Here is a 27,704-nt window from a genome sequence, read left to right on the forward strand (position 1 = left end):
TATTTATCTGTCAATGTATCATTGAAATTAGCAGAGTAAAACTTAATTGATCTACTCCCTGAACAAATAAGAACCAAGAAACGCAAATAAGAACAAAAAATGGCAACGAACGTGTGATTCCAAGGCTGAGGTCTCTAGTAGATGACCCTGGTTTGAGCTAGAGGAAATGTTTGGCTGTGGGGGATAACCCCTCCTACTTGTGAGTTGAGGGCCCCCATTGCAGTATTCATAAAAATCAGTAACCAAATCCATTACACAGAAAATATTTCCGTGTACTCCTCTGTGTGTGTGTGTGTGCTGTCTGCTCTCTCTCTCTCTCTCTCCTCTCTCTCCTCTCTCTCTCTCTCTCTCTCTCTCTCTCTCTCTCTCTCTCTCTCTCTCTCTCTCTCTCTCTCTCTCTCTCTCTCTCCTCTCTCTCTCTCTCTCTCTCTCTCCTCTCTCTCTCTCTCTCTCTCTCTCTCTCTCTCTCTCTCTCCTCTCTCTACTCTCTCTCTCTCTCTCTCTCTCTCTCTCTCTCTCTCTCTCTCTCTCTCTCTCTCTCTCTCTCTCTCTCTCTCTCTCTCTCTCCTCTCTCTCTCTCTCTCTCTCTCTATATATATATATATATATATATATACATACATACATGTAGTGTTCTCGCACAGGTGTAAAAACTCTGAACTAAACACCAAGTATAAAGCATAGTCAATGAGTCACGATCCCAGTAAGATTAACCGTTTACTGTTCACTCTTCCACATTAACGTATGGTGAAAACTGTTGATAAAACAAGACAAAATATATACAGTATTTCTTTCCTTCTTGGCATCACATTTACATCATAAATACTTGTAAAATTAAAACTACAACAAACTATATTACATTAAAATACAACATACAGTCAGAATCTATCTACTCCATCAACTAGCTTTAAATACACTTCAACACAAACTATCCGCAACTCTTTAAATAACAAAGAACATAAACTTTATCAACCGTCATTACTTTTAACAGAATCAGCGTTAACATTTTACTTCAACATATCGATTATCTTATGAACTTACGGCGTTGCTGCTATGATGTTTCTTAGTGCATAGAATGAAAACTTCTCTCGTGCTGATCCTGCACACACACCCCCTGCCTTCCTGTTTTTCCAAACCGGTATTTTCCACAAGACGCGGCAAAACTGGGTGTGACGTCATCGCATGCCGCGATACCTCACAGCTAATGAATTTACTTTCAACAACCGTAATTTTAACTAGAAAACGATTACAAACGAATTACTAAAGTGAAAATGTAATAAACTAAACAAATGCCTTAAGGGCAACACTATATATATATATGTGTGTGTGTGTATATATATATATATATATATATACATACATACATATACACACACACACACACACACACACACACACACACACACACACATATATATTCTCTTTTTGGTGGGGAAAAGGAGTAAGGGAGCGAATAAAGAAGAATAACTGAGTAATATAAAATCCACATTATAATAAGTATTTCTCGAGATAGATATATCACTTCCGTTTAGCTTCTCAACATTTTTAAAGTTTGCCAAACCTTATGGCTCTTCTGGAGGGGGTGAGGGCTGTCTTTGGAATATTCCCAGTCTCTTCCTGATAAACTTCTCTCGGCCTCCTCCCGTCTCCTGCCTTCTCGATTCTCGCACTATTTCTAAGCAGAGTGGGATAATTCCTCTGCCAAGCTTTCCCTCAGTTTGATCACGCTGATGGGCAACCCTCTGGCCTTAATGTCTGTAGTCCCCTCTTCCACGGTCTGATACAGTTGGATCCCATCTTGATAAAACACTTGGAAGTTTTGCAGGGTACGGAGTATGAAATCTAATCCTTTCTTGCTTTAGTATTTGCTTTACTTCAGAGTATTCTTTACGTTTCTGCAGGACCGTGGGGGGGGGGGGGTAATCTTGATCGAAATATATTAATTTAACGTCTAAAAACACCCTCTTCTTACCCCTGGCCCTTCGTAGATTCTTAGCCTTGGTACTGTATCGAAGGAATTTAATTACTATTGAGCGTGGCTTATTTTCTCTGCCTCGGGTAGGCCTTGGGACGATCGCGCGATGTGCCCTCTCAATTTCCAGTTCCATAGTCGAGGGAAGCTCCAGTGCGTACTGCAGCAACTTTCCTACAAACTTCGTAACAGAGAAACCCTCCTCTCCTTTGGGAACGTTGTATATCCTGTTATTTTTCCGCCTTGATCTTCCCTCCAGGTCAAGCAGTTTACCTTGTTGATTTAATATTTTTGGGAGTAGACAGTTTAAGTAGTATCAGCATGGACTAGGTGGGCGGAAGGCATGTTTCTGTGCTGTACTTCTCTATGACTCTATGGTGCTGTGGCTAGTGGAGAGACTGACTAAAATAATTTAGAAAATGTAGTGGTCAGAGCTGACAGTTAAGGGTTGAAGATGGATACAGACTCACATTGATACAGACTCTTGGCCTAACTCCTCCCTGCTGACCTGAATGCCCATCCAAGTTAGTCCTATTTTCTTACATCTGATTCATATCTCTCTAAACCTTTGCTATTCATCTACCCGTCCAGCTATCTTTCAAAGGTTACTGAATCTGGTTCAACATCTCCTCTTGTAGCTTGTTCCATATACATATTATCTTCTGTGTGAAGAACATGCCCTACAGTCCCTTTCAAATCACTCCCCTCTAAACTTAAACCGAGCCATCTATTTTTTGAATCCCCTTTCCCTCAGAAAAATATTGTGCATATTCACTCTATTTCTACCAGAAATCCAGGTATGACCTACAGAAGGCTATTTTAAGAGTGAAAATGCAATTCTGATTGAAGTTAGAGACAGAATCAAATACACATCAGTTCTGGCAACTGATAGTAACATCTCAAAAATCACTCGAGCCGAAAGCTTTCTTCAGCGTTTTTAATGAGGAAACTTGGTGAAACTGCAGAATGTTAAGTAAAATGCATAGTAGATTCAGTACAGAATCATTCCACACCTGAATATAATAATATTATTGATTATTCTCACAATTAGTGTGAAACAAAGTAATACCCACGTGCAACATTCTGTAGTTATTTAACCTGTTGTGCAACAATAGCTTTATAGCAATAAACATTAAACTTTAAAAAAAATTTTTTTTATTAGTTTTTCAAAACATTTTACAAAATTAAAAACCCCAAATCCCAATGAGGAGCATTAATACAGTGCAAGATTAAGCAAACAATAACAATATGCTACAAAGGAAGAGAATTTAACAAAAAAGCACCTAAATTAAAGACAAGTGAGCTTAGTGTCCTCCCCAAGCCCCACAACACAAGAAAAAAACAACAACAACTCCAGACCAACCACCACACAGTATAAAGAGTATAAGACCGGACAGCCAAACTCCCAGACTGTGAATACACTTAGCAACAGAGGATAATAATGCCTACTACCAGAAAAAAAAAAGGGAGCTGAAAGCAAGGGACCGAAAAGAAGAAAAAAAAAGAAAAAAAAAACCCTAGTCAAGAGGAAGGTTATGAAAGTACTCGATAAAAGGTCCCCAGACCTTATGGAACTTTAGATCCGAATTAAGAACTGAATAATGAATTTTTTCGAGGTCCAAGCAGGCCATAATGTCGTTAAGCCATTGCGCATGAGTGGGCGGGGCAACATCTCTCCATCTAAGGAGGATCAAGCGTCTCGCCAGGAGAGAGGCAAAGGATAGTATTCGGCATTTGGTCGGACCCAGACATAAATCTGTCTCGCCCCAAAAACCGAACAGAGCAATTAAGGGGTTAGGTTCTAGGTGCTGATTCAGAATACCCGATAAAGTAGTGAAGACATTTTTCCAGAATTTCTCCAAGTTAGGACAGAACCAGTACATATGGATGAGAGAGGCCACGCCCCTCTTGCATTTATCACAGAGCGGACTAATGCCAGGGTAGAATCGAGATAGTTTAGATTTAGACATATGGGCTCTATGAACAATCTTAAACTGTAAGAGGCAATGGCGAGCACAAAGGGAGGTTGAGTTAACCGATTTGAGAACTGAGTCCCAGCTCTCCTCGGATAAGGAGATATTTAAATCCTGCTCCCAGGCCATTTTAATTTTATCCACAGGGGCCCGTCGTAAGGCTGCTAGTGTATCTCGGATAATTGAAATTAAACCTTTACCTAGTGGATTAATGGAAAGAAATAGGTCCATAGCATTTTTCGCAGGCATTTCAGGAAAGTTAGGAATTAAAGGAGCAGTAAAGTGTCGGATTTGGAGATATCTGAAAAAGTGAGCGTTAGGCAGGTTGAACTTAACGGAGAGCTGCTGAAAATAAGTGAAGCGATTATCAATGAAGAGATCTTTAAAATGTCTAATGCCCTTCCTGTACCAAACATGGAATGCTGAATCGTACGTAGTAGATAAAAAAAAGGTGATTATGTGCGACAGGGCTAGAAACGGAAAACCCCTGGAAGCCATAGCATTTCCTGAACTGAGCCCATATACGCAAAGTGTGTCTAACCAGAGGATTAGCTATTGATCTGGGCAGACTGCTAGGGAGTGCAGAGCCAAGAAGTGCAGATATAGATAATTCTTTAGTGGAGCTCAACTCCATTGCCACCCAGTTAGGGCACTCGGGTTGACCGTGGAAGAAAGACCAGAAGGCAGCACAACGTATATTAGCTGCCCAGTAATATAAGCGAAAGTTAGGTAAAGCCATGCCACCCTCTTTTTTAGATTTTTGGAGATGGATTTTATTAATTCTAGAGCGTTTATTCTGCCACAGATATGACAAAATAATAGAGTCTAAGGAATCAAAAAAAGATTTAGGAATAAAAATTGGGATAGATTGAAATAAGTATAAAAATTTGGGGAGAACATACATTTTAACAACATTAATACGACCTACCAAGGACATAGATAGAGGTGGCCATTGTACCAGACTCTGTTTTATAGCATATGAAAGATTGACAAAGTTTTCACGAAAGAGATCTTTAAACTTCCTTGTGACTGTAATTCCAAGATAAGTAAATTGATTATGGACTACTTTAAAAGGGAGATCACGAAATATTAGTTCTTGTGCTTCTTTATTAATTGGGAAAAGTTCACTCTTATGTAAGTTGAGTTTATAGCCAGAGATCTGGCTAAACTGGTCAAGAAGTGAAAACATTAGAGGTAAGGATGTAGACGGATTTGAGAGAAAGAGTAATAAGTCATCAGCATAGAGAGAAACTTTATGCTCCAAATTCTATAGCCAAATCAAAGAGAAAGGGACTTAAGGGGCATCCCTGACGGGTGCCATGTTTGAGATTAAATACTTGGGATTTCTGAAAATTAGTTAGAACAGAAGCAGTAGGACACAGGTACAGCAATTGGATCCAAGAGATGAAACTTTGGCCGAGGTCAAATTTTTCTAAGACTGCAAAAAGGTAGTTCCACTCTATACGATCAAATGCTTTCTCCGCATCAAGGGAGATAACACATTCAGGAGTCCCAGTTGGAACTGAGTATAAAATATTAAATAGACGCCGAATGTTAAAAAAAGGGAGACGGTTTTTAATAAAGCCTGTTTGGTCATCAGAGATAATGGAGGGAATAACAGTTTCTAATCTATGAGCCAACACTTTAGCTAAGATCTTTACATCAACATTGAGCAGAGAGATCGGCCTGTACGAGGAACACTCTGTTGGGTCTTTGCCCTTTTTTAAAAGAAGAATAATAGATGCCTCATTGAAAGAGGGTGGCAATTTGCCGTAATTAAACGAGTCAGATAATACTGAAAGTAACTGAGGAGAAAGAAGTGAAGAGAATGATTTATAAAATTCCACAGGGAACCCATCAGGTCCAGGAGATTTCCCTGAGGACAGTGCAGAAATTGCAAAAGATATTTCTTCTGGTGATATAGGCGCATTGAGTTTGGCTTTGAAATCAGATGAAAGTGAGGGGATATTCAGATTCTGTAAAAATTGATCCACAGAGATATTGTCATTCAGGGATTCAGAGGAATAAAGCCGAGAATAAAATTTTTTAAATGCGTCATTAATTTCTAAATGATCCGATGTAAAGTCTCTGTTCTCCTTCCGGATCTTTGTAATATGTTGTTTGGCTTTGGAACGCCTCAGCTGATTGGCTAGGAATTTACCAGACTTATCTCCCCATGAATGTAAAAGCGGCTCTTGCTTTCGAGAAGTTGGCGTTCGACAGGTTGAGTGGACAGAAGGTTAAATTTAGTTTGGAGTTCAACGCGCTTCTTGTATAATTCAGGGTTCTTAGTTTGGGCATATATTTGATCCAAATCTTTAATCTGGTTAATGAGGTCTGCTGGATCTGCACGGGATCTTCTGTTGAGATTTGCTGTGTAAGAGATTGTTTGACCCCTCAGATATGCTTTCATGGCATCCCAGACAATCTGGGATGGCACTTCAGGTGATGTATTAGTGTTAAAATAAAAGGTTATCTGGTCCTTAATAAATTTTACGAAATCATCATCCGATAATAAAGTTGAATCGAACCGCCAGTGTTTGTTCCTCTGAGGGAGACCAGGAAAGTTCAGAGAGAGGATAATTGGGGCATGGTCAGAAATCAGTATACTCTGATAGTCACAAGAGTGGGCAAATGGGATAAGTTGGTTATCGAGTAAGAAATAGTCAATTCTAGTGAAGGTATGGTGAACATGTGAGAAAAAAGAATAATCTCTCTCCGTAGGATGGAGGAAACGCCATATATCAGAGATACCAAAATTAGAGAGAAACGATTGAATAGCTAAGGCAGATTTAGTAGGTGATCTGGTAACAGAGGACGATCGGTCCAGTTTAGGATCCAACCAACAGTTGAAGTCACCACCCAGTATAAGAGAGTATGAGTTTAAGTCTGGTAGTGAGGAAAAAAAACGTTCAAAACAGTTAACATCATCAAAGTTAGGAGCATACAGGTTTGCTAGTGAAACTTTAGTGTTATATAGTTTACCAGAAACAATAATAAAACGGCCATTTGTATCAGATATTTTATTATGGAGTTCAAAAGGAATATTTGAGTTAATAAGGATGGAAACTCCCCTAGCTTTAGCGGCAAAGGATGAATGAAAATGCTGACCCGCCCACTTTGACAGAAGCCGGGAGTTATCAAAACAACGAATATGAGTTTCTTGGAGGAAAGCAATGTCAGCTTTGAGTTGTTTAATATGTGAGAATACCTTCCTCCTTTTAACAGGGTGGTTCAATCCCTTTACATTCCAGCTCACGAATTTAAGTGCACTAGCCATTATCAATTACTAATGCATAAAAGGCAGCAGGCATATAAAAAGTCAAGCAGTACAATAGCAGTCTGGGAGCAGAGATGTAAACATAGATTCGTAAGGTCAAAATATAAACATGTCCTAAACAATAAAGGGATGTTGGAACTGGAAAATCCACCCCACCCGCACAACCCAAAACTAGATGGCTACCAAAACAAGTAGCTAGCTCTACCAAAAAAATTAACCCAAATACAGATCTGTGTCATTAACAACAGTTCCGTATAAATACTATAGCAAATAGTAACTAGTTTATGCACTAGAAAACATAACTACAGATTAGAACACCTTCTGCAGAAATATAAAACTTAATACAGAGAAAATCGGAAGAAAACCAAAACTAACTTACCCGCGAAAAATTATAGAAGAATAAAGTAAGAGAAAGGGGAAAAAAAAGGTAAGAAGGAAAAAGAAAAAAGAGGAAGGGGAAAATTATAAATTCAAGACGAGTATTTATCAACCATTTATAGAGAAGGGAGAAAAAAAATTCAGAGATTAGAAAAAAGGGGTGAAGAAAAGAAAAAGATAAAATAAATAAATATTTAAAACAAAGGAAAAATAAATCAGCAGTTGAACTGTGAACCAACAAACAGGGAGGCCTTCACTAAAGACTTCGAACCTCCAAAACAAGTTACAGTTAGTTGTAGAACTCTGTAGGTAAAGTTATACAAGAATAAAAATAGATTACACACACACCAAATCCCGGGAGAGATTGTCAACAGCCCTTAAAGTTTCAATGAATAATGTCTGAGTGATTCAAGTGAATTCCGAGTCCAGAGAAAGTAATTTTACTACGAGGAGTACTTATCCACCATTTTAGGAGGTCCGATCAGATTCCGAAGATGACTGGATAGCCGGAAGACTTGCCACAAACGCTTCAGCTTCCTTTGCTGATTTGAACCACTTGTATTTCCCAGTATTAAGCTTGATTCGTAGATCGGCAGGGTTACGAAGGGAAGGTTTGAAACCACGATCAAAAAGCACTTTCATTGCGCCTTTAAACTCAGCGCGCATCTTTAAGGTCTGGGGTGCAAAATCTTCCACAAAGCGAATGGTTGTATCCTTGAAAGGAAGAGACCCCCTGCGACGCGCCTCTACGATCAGACTGTGTTTTACCTGGTATTGATGGAAACACAAGATTACTGGTCATGGGCGGGAGCCCAGAATTCCGGAGGGAACGTAAACTCTGTGTGCCCGTTCGAGCTCAGGCGGCTTCGGAAGCAAATCTTTCCCGAATGACTCACAGAGAAACTCGGCGAAAAACTTCACAGTTGATCCCTTTTCAGTCGCCTCTGGTAATCCCAGAATTCTGATATTGCAGCGTCTGCTGCGATTTTCGAGATCCACCATTTTGGAAAGAAGTTTGTTAGATTTTTCCTCTAAGCTGGAACAGAGAGTCTCCAAGTATCGAACACGACTTTCTAAATCTTCAGAAGTCGAATCGATGTGAGATAAGTGTTCAGCATGTTTGTCCACTTTATCGTTGATCTGATCCAGTTTGTCTTCTAACTGTTTGAAAGCGGTTTTAAATTCCTTTAAGATTTCGTCTCGGAGCTTTCCAAGCGCAACCATCGTCTCGTCCGACGGGGTCATAGCTTCTTTTCTCCCGGATTTAGAACTCTTGCTAGACATTGTAAGTTAGATATATTCACAGGCAAGTAAGAGATACCGAAATAATTCCTAACTAAGGTTTAAGAAATGGAGACATTTAGTGCAAAGATAGCGACAGTAACGGAACAAAAGTTCGGAGCAGCTAAACAATCGCCATCTTACCGGAAGTCCCTAACATTAAACTTTGAAGTACTTCCTTCAAAGTGCTTCTTCTACTAAATGCTTATCAATATTAAGAGGCTTAAGACTCTCAGGTATTGCTGTTTCAAGTCAAATAAAGAGTGGATGGTGATGGATGTCTTTCTAATATGTGTGCTGCAAGTCAAAGTCCAAATTAACTCAGCCAGGAAATAATGAAATAATAAGCTTACAAAAGGGATGTTTGTACAAAACATACTGAATACTAAACAAACAGCGCCTCTAGAGACAGAACACTCATTGCCAAATATCCATGATGTCAGACTATAATATTGAACCCATAAATCAAATGATTATTTCATTAAATCTTTGGCAGAAGAATGGACTGTCTCAGAGACTAGTCTTGAAGCAGTCTTAAACAGTCTTTAACCATCCTCATTTCGAGAATGTTGTTCTTGATGACATATTTGCTTATGGTAATGTCTAATGAGCAGACCAGTGACAGGGTGCTCACCCAGAATGAGTTCTACGAGGTACCTTTTGAACTGAGATGTATTTTGTTAATGTGTTCTCCAACTCACTGTAGTCCCTCAGAGTCAAGAAAGGGACAAAATTGACTCAGGTACTTTGGATTGGGACAGGTTCTTGCTTTGTGATGCAGTGCATATCTGTATTCACCTGTCTTTGAACATCAAGAAGGATTTTAACTGTTTTGTTTTGTGAATTCAGAGGAAGGCATGGAAGTCCGAAATGTGAGCCTGACTTTGTGTTTACTTTAAGTGAAGTGTGCAGGTATCATATGGTAGCGTCATAACATAGGCAATTCACTTATTTTAACGTATAGCCTGTAATGGATTAATTAAATGAACAATCAAACAATATATTTATAATATTACTCAAATACTACTGAAATGTTAAATACACAACACTCCTCCCTGCTTAGCTATAAACTAACTCAATAGATAATACCGTAGATTCCGGACTACAGAGCGCACCTGATTAAAAGCCGCTGGCTCTAATTTTAGAAATAAAATCAATTTTTTTACTTGTAAAGGCCGCACCGGATTTTAGGCCGCACCGGATTTTCGGCCGCAGGTGTCCCACGTTGTAATATGAGATATTTACACAGAAAGATATTACACGTGAGGATTTTTTAACTTTTAATTAAATCCATATGGTAACAAAAACAAATACATACTGCAAATGCTTTTTTTCGAACCGTGCCCGTAACGCGGCTACTTTTAAATATACGTTGCGTATACTTCTTTACTGAACAACATTCCAATATCTCCTAACGACTGGTAAAAAATATATATACTGCAGCCTACCAGGAAAAGTTATTGATCGCCTTTAACTTAAAAGCAGCGTTTTCGCTCCGCCGCTCCCCCCCCGCCGTCCCGTTTATCGCAAACCGGTATCCCACAAGACGCGGCGAAACCGGGTGTGACGTCATAGCATCCCGCGATGTAGTACAGAAAACAAATATAGTTAAAACTCTTCTAACTTTAACTAGAAAATGAATTACTAAGCGAAAATATTATAAACTAAATAACTGCCATAAAGGCAGCACAATGCTTTTCTTCGAGTGTTTTCCATGTTGATGAGGGTGAGTACAAATGACTGATTTACAATAATTTAATTGTGAAAGTGCGCTTGATTTATCGTACAATTTCATTGGACCTCTGTGAACTACTCATCAATTTTATTTGTCTACTGTTACGAGGCAAAATGTTTTCGGCGGCATGAAAAAAAATAATACATTAGCCGCTCCATATTAAAGGCCGCAGAGTTCAAAGCTGTTCAAAATGTGGGAAAAAAGTAGCGGCTTAAAATCCGGAATCTACGGTACATCTCAACTATATACACATTATATAATACATTTACAATATACAGGCACCCACAGTATAGTGAATTTTAAGATGTCCCATTCAGGCCCAAAGATTTAATCATTGTGGAGGATTTCTTATTCGAGTGGGATAATGTCTTTCCTGACATGGGGAATCACCATGTTTGAGGCTGCAAAACAAGTTCTGGTTCTGTGACTGGAGGAAGTGTTTTGACACCTTTCGTCCTTTTTCTTCTAGTTTATGCATCTTGAACTTCAGAAGATCCATTTAGTTCACTGGAGTATTCTCTAATTAATCCTATTGCCGCCTTTAAGAACTGATCCCTTCTCTTGGTTTCTTTATTCACAACATCATCCGATAAATCATCTGTTATTGTATCTCCATAGATTCCTTTCTCTTTGGCTTTCCATTCATCCAGCTGGGCTTTGGTCTTTGCATCTACTTCTACAAGCAGCTTTTTGTCTCCCACTTGAACCCTTGAAATTCATAAAATAACCTATTACACACAGAGTAAATTTTGGTTCTTTGTACTCAGAAAAGGCAAAAGCTTGCAAATCCTTGAACTCTCTTCTAGCTTAAAACCAAGCTACGTTTTGCAAGTAACTGCCTGATTAACATGTCAGAACGTATAAACTCTTCTCTGGCTTGAAGCTGGGTACAGGTATGCTGGGAAAGCACTAGATCCTTTTTCATATCAGATGCTTTTTCAAATATGTTTCCTACAAAAACTGTTGTAGTCAGACCACTGCTTTTGTCCCTTTCATGCTTCCTCAGAGCAGCATGGTCCTTCCTTGCACCAATATGCTTTCCAAGCAAAGTTACAGAGGTTGACACCAACACCTGTTTACCCTCTGTTGGGGAATGATTCATAGTGTGCAACATGGAGACAGCTGTGGCATCATCCAGTACCCTTCTTAATTTGCTTTCTTCTTTCTTTTTCAATCTTTTTATTAATATCAAAATAATGGATACAACATAGTAATGCTACACAATTATTGGGATTACATTGTTAATATCTAACATATAAATATATATTCAGTTAAAATAAAGGTAATAAACCTCCCAAAATTGTTCGAGTACAAATGTAATGTGGGACCTATAGTAAGGTGGAGCATATTAATGGACAGTGGATACCCCTGTAATTTTCTAATATGATGGTTATATTATTTTTATTGCTTTGGTTTGTTATTTTGTTAATTACAATTTGATTAATGCTCAGTTGCACTAGCAACGGTAATATTTTAGTAGGTTAATTGACGGTCACGAGGAGCAAAGCTTATACAGGCACTTGGGGGCAGCTGAGAGATCTTGGGGGATGGCAATGCGCATGTGATAGAGTATTCGAGAACGGCCTGGCAGCATGTTTGGGAAGCCGATGCGCTTGTGTTCCGGTATTTCCAGAAAGGTAAATAAAGACGTTATTTTAAACTTCTGCATGCCTGGAAGTCCCTTTTGTGTCCAAGTGTGCAACAAATATTGGAGGTACTGCTGAGATTATTAACGTCGCGCTCAGTGTGGCAACAACGAGGACATGGATCGCCGTTGATCCTGCAACCTCGAGGTCAGTGAGGAAATGGTCTGGGGAGGCATATGAGGCACTCCAGGATTGTTTTGAGGCGACAGACTGGCAGGCCCTCTGTGAGCCACGTGGAGAGGGCATTGATGGGCTCACAGAATAGATAGATAGATAGATAGATACTTTATTCATCCCCATGGGGAAATTCAACTTTTTTTCCAATTGTCCCATACACTTGTTGTAGCAAAACTAATAACATACAATACTTAACTCAGTAAAAAATATGATATGCATCTAAATCACTATCTCAAAAAGCATTAAAAATGCATCACTAGTTACATCAACTTCTGCATGGACTGCAATGTTCCGGCAAGAACTGTCCTTTGTTATTCAAATAACAAGCCATGGGTAACAAAGGACATTAAGGACATCCTGAACGCTAAAACAAAGGTGTTTAGAGATGGAAATAGGGAGGAGCTGAGGACAATACAGAGGGACCTGAAAGCCAAGATCAGGGAGGTTAAAGACAGGTATAGGAGGAAGCTTGAGTGGAAACTCCAGCAGAACAACATGAGAGAGGTCTGGAGTGGGATGAGGACCATCACTGGGTTCTGGCAATCTAGCAACAGAGGAGCTGAAGGCAATGTGGACGGGGCCAGCGAACTTAACCTGTTCTTCAACAGGTTTGACACTGTGGCTGCTGCCCATCCCCCACATGATTCATCTGTTGTCGGCCCCCAACCAACACATACTCCACTCTCCCCTCCTACCCTCCTCACAGCCCCCCACCCTGCTCTCATGACGACACCCCTCCCCCACCTGAAACCACCACGGTGGGCTTCACAGCTGAACAGGTGAGAAGACAGTTGAAATGTCTCCACCCAAGCAAGGCTGCAGGCCCGGATGGTGTCAACCCTAGGGTGCTCAAAGCCTGTGCCCCCAGCTATGTGGAGTACTTCACCATGTCTTCAACCTGACCCTGAGTCTCCAGAGGGTTCCTGTGCTGTGGAAGATGCCCTGCCTCGTCCCTGTACCGAAGACGCCGCGCCCCAGTGGCTCCAATGACTACAGACCGGTGACATTGACCTCCCACATCATGAAGACCCTGGAGAGACTTGTTCTAGAGCAGCTCCGGCCTATGGTTAGGCCACACTTAGACCCCCTCCAGTTCGCCTATCAGCCCCGTCTAGGAGTTGAGGATGCCATCGTCTACCTGCTGAACCGTGTCTCCGCCCACCTGGATAAGCCGGCGAGCGCTGTGAGGGTCATGTTTTTTGACTTCTCCAGTGCGTTTAACACCATCCCGCCCTGCTCTGCTGGGTGAGAAGCTGACAGTGATGTAGGTGGATGCTTCCCTGGTGTCCTGGATTATTGATTACCTGACTGGCAGACCACAGTACGTGCGCTTGCAACACTGTGTGTCAGACAGAATGGTCAGCAGCACTGGGGCTCCACAGGGGACTGTCCTGTCTCCCTTTCTCTTCACCATCGGACTTCAACTACTGCACAGAGTCTTGCCATCTTCAGAAGTTTTCTGATGACTGTGCCATAGTTGGATGCATCAGCAAGGGAGATGAGGCTGAGTACAGGGCTACGGTGGGAAACTTTGTCACATGGTGTGAGCAGAATCATCTGCAGCTTAATGTGAAAAAGACTAAGGAGCTGGTGGTGGACCTGAGGAGGGCTAAGGCACCGATGACCCCTGTTTCCATCCAAAGGGTCAGTGTGGACATGGTGGAGGATCACAAATACCTGGGGATACGAATTGACAATAAACTGGACTGGTCAAAGAACACTGAGGCTGTCTACAAGAAGGGGCAGAGCCGTCTCTATTTCCTGAGGAGACTGAGGTCCTTTAACATCTGCCGGATGATGCTGAGGATGTTCTACGAGTCTGTGGTGGCCAGTGTTATCATGTTTGCTGTTGTGTACTGGGGCAGCAGGCTGAGGGTAGCAGACACCAACAGAATCAACAAACTCATTCGTAAGGCCAGTGATGTTGTGGGGGTGGAACTGAACTCTCTGACGGTGGTGTCTGAAAAGAGGATGCTGTCCAAGTTGCATGCCATCTTGGACAATGACTCCCATCCACTCCATAATGTACTGGTTAGACACAAGAGTATATTCAGCCAGAGACTCATTCCACCGAGATGTAACACTGAGCGTCATAGGAAGTCATTCCTACCTGTGGCTATCAAACTTTACAACTCCTCCCTTGGAGTGTCAGACACCTTGAGCCAATAGGCTGGTCCTGGACTTATTTCCACTTTTGATATCCACTATGCACACTGCGATTAACTTATTATTATTTAATTATTTATGGTTTTATATTGCTACATTTCTTTACTATTCTTGGTGCGGCTGTAATGAAACCCAATTTCCCTCAGGATCAGTAAAGTATGTCTGTCTGTCTGATTGATAGCAGGAGCATGCAGCTTCAGGGTGCGGCTATACCACACATAATGGATTCGGAGGAGTTGGCAGAGGCCTTGTCTCCGAGACTGTGTGTGGAAGCTAAGATCCCATATGAAAATGTTACCACAAGTCGAACGTTAATTAGACTAATTACTGAATCTATGGACAATGTAATAAAGGATGAAGGGGAGGAGGTTGTGAAGTACTATCTAAGGACAATGATGGAATTAGTTGAGCAAATGAGAGGAAATACTGGAAACACTGGTAATGGAAAAAAAAAAGCAGACAACACAGCACAAATCAGCCCTAGAACAGCTGAAGAAATGAGCTTGGCAGAAAAATACTTACAGCTCCAGCTAAACAGTCAAGCTCTGCAGGGTGAAGTTAGGAGGCTGAATGAGTGAACAGTGCATCTTCAAGTCACGCTTCAGCTCCACAAAATGTGTTGCCTACAGCTGCAAACCGGCTCCCGGAAGTGACAATAAGGAGAGAATTCAAGATCTGGGGTCAGATCGGGGAAAAGGGACAGAAGGACAAACTCATACACAAACCTGATGCATCAGATTGACAGAGGCCTGAGTAGGGAACACAGTGAGGCTGAGGTCATGGAAGCGGTGATCAAGTCAATCAGTTCAGGTTTGAGTATTCGTGATATGCTTGAGATAAAAAGTGACCTTACCCTTCCTCAACTGAAGACAATATTAAAGGGACATTTCAACGAGGACAGCTCTATAGATTTATATCACAGACTGGTAAACATAACACAAGACAGTCGTGAGTGTCCCCAAAATCTCCTCTTTAGAGCAAATGAGTTAAAAGAGAGGCTGTTACTTACTTCAAAAGAGGTAGGGTCAGACGAGCAGTACAGTCCCGAGCTCATTCAGTAGAGATTCTTGAGGTCAGTTAGTACTGGGCTGTCAAGTGACCATATCAAGTTTCAGCTTAAGCCTTATCTCGACGATCAGAGAGTGACAGATGAAATACTCATCGACAGGATGAATGAAGCAGCCAGTGTTGAATTAGAAAGACAGTCCAAGCAAAGAAAGAACACAAGCAGCAGAGTCCCAAAAGTAAATGAATTACAGACAGAAATGCAGAGCAGTCAGCAGAGTCAGGGTGCAGCCGAAGCCAGAGTGAAGGTTCTAGAGCAGTCAGATGAAGTTGTGAAGCCTAAGAGCTGTAAAGCACCTGTTGTAGCTAGTTCAAGAGTCACAGAGCTTTATGAAATAGTCAGGCTGCTGAGAGAAGAAATGGCTGAAATAAGGAAAAGCATAGCTAACTCTCAAGGACCCACCCGGCCAAGTAAGAATGTATGTTCGGAGAGGATGTAAAGCATGTCAGGAGCAGGGAACAGGTGACCAGTGTGACCAGTGCGGGCAGACAGGGCACCTCTCAAGAGGCTGTAGAGGACAAAGAAGGCTGGCAGGGAAATCTGATGGCAATGTGACAATCTGGCCTGTCACAATCCCAGAATCATCAGCTCCAAGCCCAGCTGGACCAGATGACAAGGTGCATGAGCTTCTTTGTGAGAGAATCGGGTAGCTGGAGGCGGAGTTAGAGAAAATTGGGAAGGCTGAACAACAGATGGTGGGTGCTACCTATGCCAGTCATCTTTCTTTACATCACCAAGCCAAGCTGACAGCTCTTATTGGGAAGAAGTGCACAGTGGATTGTTTCTTTGAGGGGGTAGCAACACAAGCACTATGGGATACCGGCTCACAGGTCACTATTATAAATGAAAAGTGGAGAGAGTCCTGTTTTCCACACATCGGGGTACGGAATACGGATGAGTTCCTGGGTGAGAACAAGAAACTTGTGGGCAAAGCCGCAAACCAGACACCCATACCCTTTGCAGGATGGGTTGAGCTGAAGTTCAAGTTGGGATCAAATAGGGGCCCAACGCCAGAACTGCTTGTGTCGGTGCTTGACTCTAATGAGCCAGGAGTAGCAGAGCCACCGATCATCGGCTACAATGTAATTGAGCGGCTGGTGATGAATGGAATGGAGCAGCATCCAGAAGTTACACCTGCTGCGGTAAGAGACGCTTTTTCCATTGACCGCAAAAAAGCAAATGAGTTGATCCACATAGTGCAGAGTGGTGGCCATCTCCGGCTGGCAGTAGGGCATTACCTGAGTTTGAAGATGTTGGAAAATTCCAGCGATAGTGAATCATCCTATGGTTGGACCATAATTAATCAAGAAGCAACTGAAGAAGCAGAAGCAGAAAACATAAATGATGATGAATTGAACTTGGGTTCGCCCTCCAGCAGTCAGCATACCTTTGCCCCTCCTGAAACTGTATCTGCAATTGAAGGAAGCATTGTTGAATCAAATAGTGATGATACCAGTGGCAAATCCAGCCCTAATCTGAGGAGACGACGTATTCGAAAAAGAACTCTATCTGCCAAATCAGAAGAAAAACCAAGGAACGATGTGACAGATGGTGAACAGCAGCAGCGGCAGCAACACCGATTCAATACCACTCTGAATAAATGCATTTTACTTGCACTGGTTGTTGCTTTCAGCATGGGATTTGGGCACTTTTATGGAACAACTCAAATACAAGAACAGCAGAAGATGGTAAAAAAATTCATGAAGATGAATTGAATGATGTAAAGGATGATCTCCTTCAGTGTCAAAAGGATCAAGAGGCAAATGTAGACAATAAGGCTGGAACTGAGCAGTTTTTGGAAGATGAAAAAGAAGATCCTGACATGCTGCTTGCACTGACAGAACAGATAGATAATATGAGAAAAGAGAATCAACAACTGAGAGAAAAACAAGCAGAGCTTCAGTCACAAGGACAAAACTCGTTTAAAGCAAACTGTGGATGAGAAACTTTCTGTTGAGTCACAGCAGCAAATGCTTGCCAAGGAAAACCAGCGTATGAAGGAGTCTCTGGAACATGAAGAGAAAGCATTGTCTTTGCTGCAAAGTGAGCTTCGGAAGCTGAGGGAACACATCCGGACATTAAAAGGAAAAGGAACAGATGCTGAAATAATCATCACAGAAAACCAGAAACTAAAGGATCATCTTGAGGAGGAAAAGCAACAGGTATACAGTTTTCTTCAACAGAAGGGGACCCTCGTGACTGATGCTCGGCTGCTGAGGAAGGAATTGGATAAAGAAAGAGAAATAATGGATGCATTGTGCAAGGAACTGGATTCTTTGAGCCACTTTCAAACCTTAGCTATTACTGACCAAGATGGTAAAAATACAGAAGGTTTACCAACGAGACTTGCAGAGCTGCAGAAGAAGCTGAATTTTGAGCAGCGGTCAACTCCCATAAGAAAATATCCTTTCCGACAGAGAAACCCACCCAGGATACTCACATATAACACATTAGGCCAACCATCAGTCGAACACAGGCCACTGATATATAGAAGGACACTGGAACAGGTGTGAGGCTTACAGTAGCATATTTGGGTCTGTGTATTGGGTTATGGGGGTAGAGATAGGGTTAAAACCTTCAGTCCGAGATACATAGCCCGCACAAGTAGCGGAGTAGCACTTGAGATATCATCTGGCCAGTGAGGCCAGTTGCTGACACTTGGCATAAAGAGGGAGATGCATGTCATGTCGAAGACTGTTGCTGTACAGAGAGTATCTCGAAAGACTGACTGCTTTATAACCTACCACTATAACTCACTGGTTGAAGACATGAGTACCCTGGGAAATCTACAAACCCCATTTCCAGAAAAGCTGGGATATTTTCCAAAATGCAATAAAAACAAAAATCTGTGATATGTTAATTCACATGAACCCTTACTTAACTGACAAAAGTACAAAGAAAAGATTTTCAATAGTTTTACTGACCAACTTAATTGTATTTTGTAAATATACACACATTTAGAATTTGATGGCTGCAACACATTCAACAAAAGTTGGGACAGAGTTAAGATAAGATTGAAAAGTGCACAGAATATTCAAGTAACACTGGTTTGGAAGACTCCACATTAAGCAGGCTAATTGGTAGCAGATGAGGTATAAAAGTAGCGTCCATCAAAGGCTCAGTCTTTGCAAGCAAGGATCGTGGCTCACCCCTTTGTGCCAAAATTCGTGAGAGAATTGTTAGTCAGTTCAAAAGGAACATTTCCCAATGCAAGATTGCAGAGAATTTAGGCCTTTCAACATCTACAGTACATAATATTGTGAAAAAATTCAGAGACATCTCAGTGTGTAAAGGGCAAGGTCGGAAACCACTGTTGACTGCGCATGATCTTTGAGCCCTCAGGCGGCGCTGCCTAAGAAACCGTCATGCTACTGTGACAATTATAGCCACCTGGGCTCGGGAGTACTTCGGAAAACCATTGTCACTTAACACAGTCCGTCGCTGCATCCAGAAATGCAACTTGAAACTGTATTACGCAAGGAGGAAGCCATACATCAACTCTATGCAGAAATGCCGGCGAGTTCTCTGGGACTGAGCTCATCTCAGATGGACCAAAAGACTGTGGAACCGTGTGCTGTGGTCAGATGAGTCCACATTTCAGCTAGTTTTAGGAAAAAACGGGCGTCGAGTTCTCCGTGCCAAAGATGAAAATGACCATCCTGATTGTTATCAGCGAAAGGTGCAAAAGCCAGCATCTGTGATGGTATGGGGTTGCATCAGTGCCCACGGCATGGGTGAGTTGTATGTATGTGAAGGTACCATCGACTCTGAGACATATATTAGAGACATATGTTGCCATCAAGGCGACATCTCTTCCATTGTCCATGCTTATTTCAGCAGGACAATGCCAGACCACATTCTGCATGGGCTACAACAGCGTGTGCTTGACGGGCCTGCTGCCAGTCCAGATCTATCACCTATTGAAAATGTGTGGCGCATCATGAAGAGGAGAATCAGACAACGGAGACCACGGACTGTCGAGCAGCTGAAGTCTTATATCAAGCAAGAATGGACAAAATTTCCAATTGCAAATCTACTACAATTAGTATCCTCAGTTCCAAAACAATTAAAAAGTGTTATTAAAAGGAAAGGTGATGTAACACAATGGTAAACATGCCTCTGTCCCAACTTTTGTTGAGTGTGTTGCAGCCATCAAATTCTAAATTTGTGTATATTTACAAAATACAATTAAGTTGGTCAGTAAAACTATTGAAAGTCTTTTCTTTGTACTTTTGTCAGTTAAATAAAGGTTCACGTGAATTAACATATCACAGATTTTTGTTTTTATTGCATTTTGGAAAATATCCCAACTTTTCTGGAAATGGGGTTTGTATAATGTTGGGATGACATTCATTTTGAAGGGGAGAGTGTGGGACCTATAGAAACGTGGAGCATATTAATGGACACTGGATACCCCCTAATTTTCTTATATGATGGTTATATTATTTTTATTGCTTTGGTTTGTTATTTTGTTTATTACAATTTGATTAATGTTCAGTTGCACTAGCAACAGTAATATTTTAGTATGTTAATTGACGGTCACGAGCAGCAAAGCTTATACAGGCACTTGGGGGCAGCTGAGAGGTCTTGGGGGATGGCAGTGCGCATGTGATGGAGTATTCGAGAACGGCCCGGTAGCATGTTTGGGAAGCCAATGCGCTTGTGTTCCGGTATTTCCAGAAAGGTAAATAAAGACGTTATTTTAAATTTCTGCATGTTTGGAACTCCCTTTTGTGTCCAAGTGTGCAACAGTAGTATACATAGAAGAAAGGATTAACATATCCAAAAAGAAAAAAAAGAGAAAAAAATATATATACCCCAAAGAAAAAAAACTAATCTAAACAATAGTAACCAAAAACTAAGAATGGAAAAAAAACATGGGCTGTATGTAGCATCAAAAAAGAGAGAACCATTAGTGTCATTAACTCTGAACCTCTCTGCATACAACAGAATAGGTTTGGAAAAAGGTCAAATCACATCATATGAAAGTGTTGAATAAAAGGCCTCCAAGTCTTTTCAATGGATCATTTATAATCCTTCTGATTTTTTCTAAGTTTAAACATAGCATAGTTTGAGAGAACCAGTGAAATGTGGTGGGAGGATTCAATTTCCAATTCAGCAAAATAGATCCTTTAGCCAGGAATGTAAGAAATGCAATCATCTGAAGCGCTGTAGGGGTTAAATAATAAGCTGAAGAAATTTGGCCTGTCCCCTAAAACCCTCACTAATTTTTATACGTGCACCATAGAAAGCATTCTTCTAGGGTGCATCACAACTTGGTATGGAAGTTGTCCTGTTCAAGACCGGAAGAAGCTGCAAAAGATAGTGAACATAGCCCAGCACATCACACAAACCAATCTTCAATCCTTGGACTCACTTTACAATGCACGCTGTTGGAGCAGTGCTGCCAGGATGATCAAGGACATGACCCACCCAGCCAACACACTTTTTGTCCCTCTTCCCTCCAAACTATCCATAGAATGTAGATTCGGGAAAGTAGGAAGGACAGTATTTAAAAAGTTTCTAACCTGTAAATATCTAAAGAAATGGGATCTAGGTAAATTATATTTGTTAGATAATTGTTCAAAGGACATGAAACAATTATCCAAAAATAAATCAGAAAATCATAATATACCTTTAGTTTTCCAAGTCAAAAAGGCTTGGTCCATAATAGAGGGATAGAAAAAATAGTTAGATATAATAGAACTTGCTAAAATAAATTGATTCAACCCAAAAAATTTCCGAAATTGAAACCATATTCGTGAAGTGTATTTAACTATTGGATTATCCAATTGTTTATACAATTTAGAAAGAGCAAAGGGAAGCGAAGTCCCTAAAATAGAACCCAGTGAAAACCCTTGTACAGATTTACATTCGAGATTTACCCAATGAGGGCTTGAAGTTATATCCAAGTCCCATAGCCAAAATTTCAAATAGCAGATATTAATTGCCCAAGAATAAAATCTAATATTCGGCAGTGCCAGACCACCCTCCTTTTTAGACTTCTGTAAATATCTTTTGCCTAGCCTAGGATTTTTAATCTGCCATATATATGAAGAAATTTTAGAACCAACATTATCAAAAAAGATTTCGGAATAAAAATTGGTACTGCTTGAAAAAAATATAAAAATTTAGGTAATATAATCATCTTAATGATGTAAAAGGGATGGATGGTTTGGAGTTTGTAAAATGTGTGCAGGATAGTTTTTTGCATCAATACATAGAGGTACCAACTAGAGAAGGGGCAGTGTTGGATCTTCTGTTAGGGAATGAAATAGGTCAGGTGACGGAGGTATGTGTTGGGGAGCACTTTGGGTCCAGTGATCACAATGCCATTAGTTTCAATATAATTATGGAGAAGGATAGGACTGGACCCAGGGTTGAGATTTTTGGTTGGAGAAAGGCTAACTTTGAGGAGATGTGAGAGGATTTAGAAGGAGTGCATTGGGACAATTTGTTTTATGGGAAGTATGTAATAGAGAAATGGAGACCATTTAAAGGTGAAATTTTGAGGGTACAGAACCTTTATGTTCCTTTTAGGTTGAAAGGAAAGGTTAAAAGTTTGAGCGTGCCATGGTTTTCAAGGGATATTGGAAACTTGGTTCGGAAAAAGAGAGAGATCTACAATAAATATAAGCAGCATGGAGTAAATGAGGTGCTCGAGGAATATAAAGAATGTAAAAAGAATCTTAAGAAAGAAATTAGAAAAGCTAAAAGAAGATATGAGGTTGCTTTGGCAAGTAAGGTGAAAATAAATCCAAAGGGTTTCTACAGTTATATTAATAGCAAAAGAATAGTAAGGGATAAAATTGGTCCCTTAGAGAATCAGAGTGGACAGCTATGTGTGGAGCCAAAAGAGATGGGGGAGATTTTGAACAATTTCTTTTCTTCAGTATTCACTCAGGAGAAGGATATTGAATTGAGGTAAGGTAAGGGAAACAAGTAGAGAAGTTATGGAAACGATGATGATTAAAGAAGAGGAAGTCCTGGCGCTTTTAAGGAATATAAAAGTGGATAAGTCTCTGGGTCCTGACAGGATATTCCCTAGGACCTTGAGGGAAGTTAGTGTAGAAATAGCAGGGTCTCTGACAGAAATATTTCAAATGTCATTAGAAATGGGGATGGTGCCAGAGGATTGACGTATTGCTCATGTTGTTCCATTGTTTAAAAAGGGTTTTAAGAGTAAACCTAGCAATTGTAGGCCTGTAAGTTTGACGTCAGTGGTGGGTAAATTAATGGTAAGTATTCTTAGAGATGGTATATATAATTATATGGATAGACAGGGTCTGATTAGGAACAGTCAACATGGATTTGTGTGTGGAAGGTCATGTTTGACAAATCTTATTGAATTTTTTTGACGAGGTTACTAGGAAAGTTGACAAGGGTAAAGCAGTGGATGTAGGGAAGATTCAAATAAGAGGACATGAGTTGAGAGCTAGGGGGCAAAAGTTTAAGGGTAACATGAGGGGGAATTTCTTTACTCAGAGAGTGGTAGCTGTGTGGAATGAGCTTCCATTAGAAGTGGTAGAGGCAGGTTCGGTATTGTCATTTAAAGTAAAATTGGATAGATACATGGACAGGAAAGGACTGTAGGGTTATGGGCTGAGTGCAGGTCAGTGGGACTAGGTGAGAGTAAGCATTCGGCACGGAACAGAAGGTCCGAGATGGCCTGTTTCCATGCTGTAATTGTTATATGGTTAATAGCATTGATCCGACCTATCAATGACAAATACATTGGTGACCAGTTGGTAAATAAATGTTTAATCTGATCAATTAAAGGTAAAAAAAAATAGCCTTAAATAAATCCTTTTTTTTGTCATTTTAACCCCTAAATATATAAAATGATCGGTAACCAATCTAAAAGGTAAACGTCCTTAAATTGGAACCTGCATATTTAGAGGAAACAGTTCGCTCTTTTTAAGGTTCAGTTTGTAACCCGAAAAATTACTAAACTGAGCCAACAAGGATAAAACTGTGGGAATGGATTCCTCAAGATTAGAAATAGATAATAATAAATCATCGGCATATAGTGATAGTTTATGTATCTCATTTCTGCGGGTAATACCAAAACTATTAGGTGATTCTCGAATAGCTATTGCTAAAGGTTCCAGAGCAATATCAAATGGCAATGGACTAAGAGGACAACCTTGCCTGGTGCCCTGAAATAAGCGAAAAAAAGGGAGATCTTTGATTATTAGTAATAACTGAGACTAGTGGGATATGATATTATCAATTTAATCCAAGATGTAAATGTCGAACTAAAATTAAATTTCTCAATCACAGTAAATAAATATTGCCATTCAACTCTATCAAATGCTTTCTGAGCATCTAATGAAATGACAATTCTGGAGTACTACGTGAAGAAGTATAAACAATATTCATTAATCTCCTAATATTGAAAGAAGAGTAGCGGTTTTTAATAAATCCAGTTTGGTCCACAGGTATAATCGAGGTAACACCCTCTCCAACCTAGTCGCCAATAATTTAGAAAAAAATCTTAGAATCTACATTCAACAAAGATATCGGCCTATATGATGCACAATCAATAGGATCTTTATTTTTTAAAATTAAAGAAATAGAAGCCCTCTAAAATGATTGTGGTAATTTACCTAATCTAATTGCTTTTTTTAAAAACTCTCCCTAACCAAGGAGAGAGAATAGAAGAAAAACACTTAAAGAATTCTACTGTATAACCATCTGGACCTGGTGCTTTACCAGAAATCATTGAAAAAATAACATCTTTTATTTCTTCATCTGTAATGGGAGTTTCTAATATTGAATATTCTTTGGGTGATAGTTTTGGAAAATTCAATTTCCTTAAAAAGTCATACATGAAATTAGGATATTTGAGAAATTCAGAGTTATATAAAGAGGTATAAAACTCTTGAAAAGATTTGTTTATTTCATCATGATTAACTGTCAAATTATCATCTTGTTTACGAATCTTAATAATTTGGTGTTTAGCCGAGGCAGTTTTCAATTGATTAGCCAATAATTTACCTGTTTTATCACTATGTATATAAAACTCACTTCTAGTTTTCTTTAATTGATTTTCAATCGAGGTTGTAAGTAATAAATTATGTTCCATTTGAAGCTCAACTCTTTGTTTATAAAGCTCCTTACCAGGAGCGATGGAATATTTCTTATCAATTTCTTTGATCTTATCAACTAATAATAATGTTTCATTCTTAATACATTTCCTCATACCAACAGAATAGGAAATAATCTGAACACGGATATATGCCTTAAAAGTGTCCCAAAGTATCCGGTTGGAGTTTTCTTCTGTAAAATTAGTTGAAAAAAAGAAATCCATCTGTTCCTTCATAAACTTAACAAAATCAGAGCCTTGAAGCAGATTGGAATTAAATCGCCATTGTCTAATACTAGGAGCTGTATCCATTAATTTGATAGAAAGTTTCATTGGAGCATGATCAGAAATGGCAATAATATCATAGTTACAGTCAATCACAGATAGAATGAGATGAGAGTCAATAAAAAAAGTAATCAATTCTAGAGTAAGAATGATAAACATGTGAAAAGAATGAAAACACTTTATCCTTGGGGTGTAGAAATCTCCAAATATGCAAAAGTCCAGAATCATTCATGAAGGAGTTGATAAGAGTAGCCGATTTGTTTGGTAAAGCTTGAGTAGATATGGATCTATCCATTGAGGGATTTAAACAACAATTAAAATCACCACCCATTATCAACATATATTCATTTAGATTAGGAAAAACAGTAAATAAATTCTTTAAAAAATTGGGATAATCCACATTTGGGGCGTAAACATTAGTTATAACCACTTTTTTTTATTAAAAAGTAACCCAGTAATAAACAAAAATCTGTCATTTGGATCCGAAACAGTATCATGATGAATAAATGTAATTGAGGGGTCTATGAAAATTGCAACTCCTCTCACGTTAGCATGCACATTCGAATGAAACTGTTGGCCCTTCCAAAACCTGAAAAAACTCTGATTATCCTCTTTCCTCACATGAGTTTCTTGTACAAAAATAATATGAGCATTCAGTCTTTGGAATACTTGAAAAGTCCTCTTCTGTTTAATCGGATGGTTTAAACCATTTGTATTCCAAGAGACAAAATTAATAAATCTGAGCCATAATTACGTAGAATCAACACTTTAGTATGTAAAGAGTTAACCATGTGAACTCATGAACCTGGAAGAGGAAGAAAAACTCAGAGAGGAACTGGAAGTGACGACACTGCAGACACTTTAGTAGTTCTAAGTCAGCCCAAATGAGAAAACTGAAAAAACTGAAAATAATATGGAAAAACCCCCCACCCTCCACCCAGAAAGCCCTAAGACTAAGCCTAAAGGAGGCCAGAAAGAGAAATAATACTAACTCTACCCCCATTTCTCAAGAAGGCAACTCCAAAAATCTATGTTAAAAAAGACCACTCAAAATCCAAAAAAATTAAAGATTGTCCTGTAACAACCTGCATAATAAAAATAAAAAAAAGTAAATGTCAGCATATTATTAATCAGAAAAAACATGAACAATTAAAAATAACACTTCAAAAAAAGCAAAAAGGCATTATGGGAAGAAGAATGCAGAAAGAAAATAGAAATGGCAAAGTAAAAGAACAAGAGGGAATATGAGACAAGAAAAACAAGCCGCCATCTTGATTACCGTAGATTCCGGATTATAAGCCGCTACTTTTTTCCCACGCTTTGAACAGCTTTGAACACTGCGGCCTTTACTACGGTGCGGCTAATGCATGGTTTTTTTTCATGCCGCCAAAAACATTTTGCCTCGTAACAGTAGACCAATAAAATTGATGAGTAGTTCACAGAGGTCCAATGAAATTGTACGATAAATCAAGCGCACTTTCACAATTAAATTATTGTAAATCAGTCATTTGTACTCACCCTCATCAACATGGAAAACACTCGAAGAAAAGCATTGTGCTGCCTTTATGGCAGTTATTTAGTTTATAATATTTTCGCTTAGTAATTCATTTGTTAGTATTTTCTAGTTAAAGTTAGAAGTGTTTTAAGTATATTTGTTTTCTGTACTACATCCCGGGATGCTATGACGTCACATCCGGTTTCGCCGCGTCTTGTGGGGAAAATACCGGTTTGCGATAAACGGAAAGGAGGGGGCGAGCGCATTAGACCCGCGCGAGAACGCTGCAAAGCATATGATGCAGCTTTTAAGTTAAAGGCGATCAATAACTTTTCCTGGTAGGCTGCAGTATATATCTTTTTACCAGTCATTAGGAGATATTGGAATGTTGTTCGTGCACTGTTCAGTAAAAAAGTATACGCAACGTAATTTGTGTGTTACCGATACGTATGTATATTTAAAAGTAGCCGTGTTACAGGCACGGTTCGAAAAAAAGCATTTGCAATATGTATTTGTTTATGTTACCATACGGATTTAATTAAAAGTTAAAAAATCCTCACGTGTAATATCTTTCTGTGTAAATATCTCATATTACAACGTGGGACACCTGCGGCTTAAAATCCGGTGCGGCTTGTACAAGTACAAAATTGATTTTCTTTCTAAAATTAGAGCCTGCGGCTTTTAATCAGGTGCGCTCTGTAGTCCGGAATCTACGGTATATGAAACAAAAAGAGAAAGGAGATATTCCTCCAAAATAATAAAAATCCACCATCAAATCATTAGTAAAAATGTCAAAAATCAAATAATTTAAAAAAATTATTAGCAAAATTAAAAGGAAAAAAAGGATGGGTATATCAACCAAAAAAAAACTATAGTTAAAATGTAAAGCATAACAACACTAGTAACCAAAAACGAAAATCTTAAACTTATAAAGGTCAAACTTCATAGGCAAATTGTAGACTTTTAAAAAGGTGCATAAGTACAGAGCCAGGACAACAAAACCATAGATTAATTAAAGCGGAGTGTCCGAAGGAGATGGATAGTGTTCATCCAAGAAACTTAGAGCTTCACTTGTAGAAAGGAAGATACGGCATTGTCCTTCCGAAGGGGAAATTCTGAGGCATGCAGGGTATAATAATGCTGGTTTGAGACCCTTTTCATA

The 27,704-nt window shown here is 39.6% G+C and overlaps 2 protein-coding genes across 6 annotated transcripts in view; both read left to right on the forward strand.

Annotated features, from left to right (window-relative positions):
- LOC140740064 (E3 ubiquitin-protein ligase arkadia-C-like) overlaps positions 1-27,704 on the forward strand; it is a 195,803-nt gene that overhangs the window by 55,691 nt on the left and 112,408 nt on the right. The window lies entirely within an intron of this gene.
- On the forward strand, positions 16,367-18,187 carry LOC140740308 (cell cycle progression protein 1-like). Its single transcript, XM_073069462.1, is given in 3 exon segments — positions 16,367-17,363; positions 17,366-17,591; positions 17,593-18,187. Coding segments are annotated over 3 exon segments (1,818 nt in total).

The sequence above is a fragment of the Hemitrygon akajei genome, chromosome 16 (assembly GCF_048418815.1).
Source record: "Hemitrygon akajei chromosome 16, sHemAka1.3, whole genome shotgun sequence".
Classification (NCBI taxonomy): domain Eukaryota; kingdom Metazoa; phylum Chordata; class Chondrichthyes; order Myliobatiformes; family Dasyatidae; genus Hemitrygon; species Hemitrygon akajei.